At 40.3% G+C, this 6,489-nt stretch overlaps 1 protein-coding gene across 2 annotated transcripts; it reads left to right on the top strand.

The window, feature by feature from the left end:
• The first annotated feature begins 137 nt into the window (after positions 1-137).
• Positions 138-5,327, top strand: fkbp6 (FKBP prolyl isomerase 6). Of its 2 annotated transcripts, none has more exons than XM_037085831.1 (9): positions 138-264; positions 1,847-1,964; positions 2,059-2,148; positions 2,238-2,440; positions 2,745-2,864; positions 3,015-3,212; positions 3,492-3,601; positions 4,823-4,917; positions 5,023-5,327. In XM_037085831.1, exons 1-8 carry the CDS (start codon positions 259-261, stop codon positions 4,893-4,895), a joined length of 918 nt encoding a protein of 305 aa, XP_036941726.1. In that variant the 5' UTR covers positions 138-258; the 3' UTR covers positions 4,896-4,917; positions 5,023-5,327. The 2 variants fall into 2 exon arrangements, with proteins under 2 accessions (XP_036941726.1, XP_036941725.1); XM_037085830.1 differs by lacking the exon at positions 138-264 and adding an exon at positions 711-949.
• The last annotated feature ends 1,162 nt before the right edge of the window (positions 5,328-6,489 follow it).

The following is a 6,489-nucleotide window of genomic DNA, read 5'->3' on the forward strand; positions in this document are numbered from 1 at the left end:
GGACCAGCACATGGGTTTACTTGAGAGCAGTCTAAATTGACAAAGGAAAGTGCATTGAACCTAATGTCCAGTAGGTGGCGTCTGTTTGACACAGTCCCCCCCAGGTTTGACGTCTCCCATCTCCCATTGTCTGAGAGCACACCTGAATGCATCAGCAGTTCCGCAATGACCAGATGAACAAAGAAAATCAGAACAATTCCGTCCACTTTGGCTGACACAGGATTACTCAAAAAGTACACAGTAAAAGTACTTCATAATATGCATGTAAGTAGACTAGGAAGTACTTAGTTCACTATTGTATAACTACTTATGGAAAATAAATGTTTCATTCCACATCAAAGTTTCTTTTTCTCACGTCGTCCTTTACTTTGAAATCCGGAAGGATGCCTTCGTGATACCTTCACTTTATTACAAGGAATAATTACTGTAAACGTATCGTATGTGTCATGGGTCTGAATGTGGGACAAATTCACGAATGAAAAAAGAGAACAATTGTGGGGAAAACGGGACGGGTGGCAACACTACCTGGAGCCCTGCAGAACCAAACATGTTGCATTAAAGCTACACAGGAAATTAATATATTGTTTTATAGCATTGTCCTAATTTTAAGTGATTAGTTTTAGTATTATATGACAAAGAACATAATAACATCGAGGAGACTCATGAATCATGATACTCATGGTTATCAGTGTCCGTCTGTTCGCTGGACACACACTGCTCTTATTCATTAAGGTCACCTGACCCTCACCTGAGCGACACGAGCCCGTGCGCCAAAGCAAAGCTAACCACCACTTTTACTCTAGGTTAAGCGACTTTCTACCTGTTCAAGTAGGTCCAAACAAACTCAGTGTGCATAAGCAGTAAACCACCCAGCTACTAAATGTCTGGAAACGGGTTAGTCCACAGTATCCAGAGGTTAATAAACTCCGAGGAGCGGCTGAGGACTCCGGTAAGTTCACAGCGCGGCTAACGTTAGCTAGCAGGCTACATGCTAATCACCTAGCCAGGTGATGGTGTTTATGTCGGTGTTTAATAAAAGATGGAGGCGCGATGACTGAGTGGGAGCGACAACTGTGGCACTTTTGTTCAACATTCACATTATATTGATGTCAGTTGGAGTTGTTATTGTTCATTTTTATGAGCAGTGAGCATCAACACTTCCTGAAACTGAGTAATTAGCCATAAGTTGGAAATGTGGCAGCATTCATTGTTTACTCATGTGAGGATTAAGTTAAGAGTTAAGTGATGAAGTCAGCATTCATTCTTAATATATATAACATTTATAGCCCAGTGAATTCAGTCCAAAAACATAGATGGGACTTGTTGTCATAATGTGGGCTGACATACTGGAAATGATTATGTAGACTGGTGATAAAGCTTTTTTATTATTTTATTATAGATCAAGCAAAATCTATAATAAGGAGGCTCACCTGTTCCCTGTGTAATGCTACTTAATTGTTTTTATTAAGATTGCACCCTTACAACCACATTCCTACAGAAACCATGCTTCTGCATTGAGCTACATATAAACGTTTATACAAACCTGCAGTGCTTGATGAAGAAAAAGATAATTTGTCCAACAACCAGCCTTAAACTGTGTGCTCAAAAAGCATTACATTTAAATATTTCATACCTTTTACCACTCTGAATATTTGCAATATGAATGTGAAAGTAGCTTTCCTCAGGACACACAGTATCTGAATGCTTTATTAATAAGGATGCAGTAGACATACAGTCATGGGCTAACATGTACCGATTAATGCCAAAGATTGATTTTTCACACACAGATTGAGATGAATGTGAAGATAATGTGGAGTCATTTCAAAGCCTTTATTGTCATTGTCAGAGTCCGTTCGACCATCTCCGACAGCAGATGAATGATGTGTTGGGAGATGGAGGCATCCTAAAGGAGGTGGTCCAACCTGGAGAGGGCCCACCTGTACCTCAAAACGCTTCTGTACTGAGTACAAGAGCAGTTTTTTTCTAAAAACTCCTGCAGTTATTTGCCATATGATTTTGTTTGACCATAACCTCTTCTCTTTCTGTTTTTTCCTCAAGTCCATTATTCTGGTTTTCTGGAGTATTCTGCTGAACCTTTCGAAACTACCACAAACTTAAAGTACCCCCGGATGATGAAGTTAGGCAAAGGTCAGTGATCGGCATTGATTTACCTGAGAACCTATAATGCTTGTGGCCTACAGGAGAAAATGTCATGTTGTGAAATGATTATCTTACAGATTTGACGCTGGCCGGACTAGAGCTCGGACTGTTAACCATGCGGAAAGGAGAGTTCTCTCGTTTCCTCCTCCAGCCGTGCTATGCATACGGGGACATGGGTTGTCCTCCTTTCATCCCCGCTGCTGCCGTGGTTCTGTACGAGGTTCACATCCTCGACTTCCTCGACTCGGGACAAGTGGATGAATTCATTGCACTGAGTCCGGTAGGTGCCCTGTAGTTGTACTGCCACATTATTCTTCCATTTGACATCAAGTGCATGCTAATGTAATTGGACTTACAGGAGATTTATTTATATTTTAATCTACCTACAGTCTGCCTGCTTTCGAAATCGTGCAGTTGTGGAAAACAGGAATCTTTTTTTGTTTTGCATGGCCAGTTATAATATGATTCACATATGATTATATACCTTGAATCATATCACTTTCTTGTTATAAAACAATTTAAAGCATAGTGATGAGGTCAGACCTGGCAACTATCACTGTTACTATGTACTCCTCTGTCTCCAGGAGGAGCAGAACACAGTTTCTCTGTCGAAGCTTCTTGAAGTTGTCAACACAGTCCGCAGCTTTGGCAACCGTTGCTTCAACCAAAGCCATTACGACAATGCCAAACGTCGCTACAAACAGGTAAAGACAGAGAAACCACGACCTCTATTGAGGTACTGATTGCCTGTAGTTTTTTAGCACATTTGTTAATATGTGTACTGTTAAAAGGTGAATTATATTGCGTTTTCAAAAATACAATATTTTATATTGGCTTCAATGTTTGGCCAACAGGCACTGATGCTGCTGGAGAACAGAGAGACAGAGAGAGAAGCAGAGAAGGAGGGGATCAGGACGGCGCTGCTTCCTCTCTTCCTGAACCTTTCTCTCACCGAGCTCCGCCTGGACAGCCCACACAAAGCCTTGAAATACGGCAACAAAGCCTTGGAGATAGACTCAGCCAACACAAAGGCTCTTTTCCGCTGTGGACAGGTCAGACAGGGTTTTATTTTCCAAACCGTCAGATAACAGATAAAAGTCCTTGGAGATTTTCTCTGTCTGTTGTATAAAATGTTCTATTTTTTTAAGAAATAAAAGACAGGAACAATGATAGTACAGGTAAAAACAGATGTTCAAATTATGGTGGAGTTTTATTAAGTTTATGTTGGATTGAAAACATTTGACACATATCTGATACACTGATGCATTGCTCACAGCGCTGTAAGATAACAATTAGTCCATTATTCTGACGTGTGATGTCATCTCTGTCAGGCATATCTGGAGCTGCGTGAGTACGAGAGCGCCCAGGGTTGCCTCATAACGGCTCAAGCGAGGAAGCCCTTTGACACTGACATCAACAACCTACTGAGGAAAGTGGCAATGTAAGACGAACCTTTGTTAACACAATCATGATGTTTACACCACATTTAGACCTGATATTAGGGTGGGATCTGCCATGATTCGTTATCTGGACAACTAATGATCTGGTCTTTTCTATGCACTTACATCTTGTTAGAGCCATTTTTTGGTTTATGTGTGTATTTGTTTATTTTCTGGGTAGTACCTGGGTGCCACAGTAGGTGGCGCTCTGTACTGTGGGGTGCAGGAAATTGATAAATTGATCATCAGGTAATTACTCAGCAGGTGTCCTGTTGACTAGGGAAGCACACAGTTTCTGACCATCGTCGTCTTTTTGTTGCGTTGTGGCAAACGTGAGCCTTTTGTTTCATTTGCATTCAAGTTACAGTGTAAATGTAAGTGTGTGCATAGATCGGCTGAGGTCGCTTATTTCTTAAGAGCGCAAAGCATGAATAAACCTTTGGTGACTACATACAACACTCATGTCTTTCATTCATTCGTTGGGCCCGTAAGACAACGCGTCAACTACTACTACTGAGTACCAGCACAGCAGCCCCTCATTTTGTTTTAATTCGATAAGAACAAGTCACTACACACTTGGTGTATGTAATGCATGATGTTATCCTTATCGGGATGAGACTGTCCTGTGCAAAACCTGCACCAGAGTGATTTGAGGTAGCAGCAAATCAGCCCCAGACTCTCTTTAAAAAACATGTAGTTTGGAGGATTATAGAGTTTGGAAAACATTGTAAACTTTTTGAAACGCTGTCCACATTGCAACCTGAAACCTTTGCTCTCTCTTGTAAAAATTGTACATTCCTTCCTTTTGAAAATATGAGCAATATTTAGATTGTCCCAGTGAGTTGCAGTACCAGCATGTAGGTGCTTATCTGTGACTAATAAGTTATATGGCATGGTAACACTAGTTATTTCTTACTGCATATCCCTTATTCCCTTCGTGTATTGCTTCCTTTTTCCATTAGTTTTTATTGAATATCGCATGTTATGGCACATTCAAGGCATGTTCATGGCAGAGAATAGAGCATATTCTGTAATTAGATGTGTTTCCTTGAGCTTGTTCACTGTCTCGCTTGCTGAATTTGAAAAACAATCTATTTCAGTTCAAAACAAATATCTGTATCAATGTAGTTATTTCAAGGTTACATAGAATTGAAAGCTTATATTTTCACATATGTCTTTGTCTGGTCTATAACATATTTGGAACAATTGTTTTCATTTTTCAGGTCATACAAAGACACGTTGGACAAAGAGAAAGACATGTGCTCCAGGATGTTCAGAGGCTTGAGGGACAAGTAAAGATGTGAAGATGAGTCAAAAGGTAAGAAGTCCTGCTCACTAATCAGTCCTGATTAACACTGTGATTTCTTGTGTTGGAGCTTTTCAGGCAGATTGATCTCATTTATAAAATGTTTGTGTCTTTCAGAGAAAAGAGCTCAACTTCTCTGTAGTTCAACCTTTTGTATGTTATGAAGGGAATATTCTTGTACAGTTCTTTGATATTCTTTGCTTGCCCATCTGCGTGATTCTGTTTGAATATGTGCTCTGCAGAGTTTACTTTCACCTTGAATGAATCTGAAGTGGCTGCGTTTTTCAATTTAGTAGCTGCCGTGCTTGAGATTCTCTCTATAAAGAGTTGCTGGACTGTTGCCCAGTACACAGATATTTGCATGTGTTTTGAGCACTGTTGAGGTGGTGATAATAAAAATAATAAAAAGATTTCAACTGTAAGAAATCTTGTCTTGACTGCTGTTTCATTTAGTAGATGAATAGGGTTACTATCTTGCACACAGTCATTTTTTTTTGTGTGTAAAAATGGGAAATACACAAATTTTACAAATTTTGTGCCATGAACTTCAACAAAGCAATAATAAAAGGTGTTCGCCCCAGTGTTCTGTGTGGGAGATTTGGCTTGCAGCTTTCTTAGAACAGACATCTGAGAGCAGAATGTGAAACAGTTCTTGTTTCAGTCTGGGTCAGTGGGCCAAGAGCTTAGAGATCATTTAGCATTTTGATTCAAGGGCGACTGAACAAACACCAGGGGGCGCACTTGAACATTCTTCCTCCTCCAGAACATTAACCTGCTTTTTTAATTTATAAAAATAGATTTCACACTTTCTTCAATTTGACAAAACGGAGTCAAACATTGGCATAATAACACCAAATATAAATAATGAAATACCCTCTATATCTATTGTCATGCACCAAAACATGCAGCCATGTTGTGTGAGGAGGAAACGTTTGATCCGTAGTGACTGATTGAAAGGATGGTGTAGTGAGGGGGAGAGATGGAGGAGGAGGAGGAGGGGGGTGGGCTAATTCTTTTGGGCTAATCCTCTTGTCACAGTGTGAGTGTTTCACCGTCATCTCCCAGCACATGGCCGGCAGCAGGTCATGCTGTTTAAGACGGTCAGACTGGACACAGGCCGACAGACAGACGGACACAATGGTCTCCAGACTTGTCTACTTCCTTCAGCTCAGGTGAGGAACGAGCATGAGACAGCAGTTGTGTGCTTACTGTTTCACTCCGCTAATAATTGTGTGTGTGTGTCTATATATATGTGTGTTCGTTGACCAGCCTCCCTCACACATGTGGGCCTATTTTGCTGTGTGTATGTGTTGTTGTTTTTTTTTTTGTTTTGTTTTGTTTTTACATTTTATGAAATGTGCTGTGATGACAAATGCTGAACACTCTCCAAAACCTTGGTGTCAAAATAAGAAGTGCATGTAAGTGTAATTGTTAAAGCATCCAGACATCATGTTGAGGTGATGGGGTTTTTCAGCTGATGCAGTATCAGTGTCTCTCATATTGTAGTATTACTAATTTTACTTTGATAAACAGAAGCTGACAGAACGCAATGTTTTAAGTGCATGTAAATGTATCACGTACTGT

Source organism: Acanthopagrus latus, chromosome 22 (genome assembly GCF_904848185.1).
Source record: "Acanthopagrus latus isolate v.2019 chromosome 22, fAcaLat1.1, whole genome shotgun sequence".
Taxonomy (NCBI): Eukaryota; Metazoa; Chordata; class Actinopteri; order Spariformes; family Sparidae; genus Acanthopagrus; species Acanthopagrus latus.

Bases quoted from the DNA above. Each gene is read 5' to 3' on its own strand.
- fkbp6 (XM_037085830.1), top strand. From the start codon at position 881: ATGTCTGGAAACGGGTTAGTCCACAGTATCCAGAGGTTAATAAACTCC. The intron at 1,965-2,058 runs GTACAAGAGCAG...TTTTTCCTCAAG, and splicing joins TCAAAACGCTTCTGTACTGA to TCCATTATTCTGGTTTTCTG. The intron at 2,149-2,237 runs GTCAGTGATCGG...ATTATCTTACAG, and splicing joins GATGATGAAGTTAGGCAAAG to ATTTGACGCTGGCCGGACTA.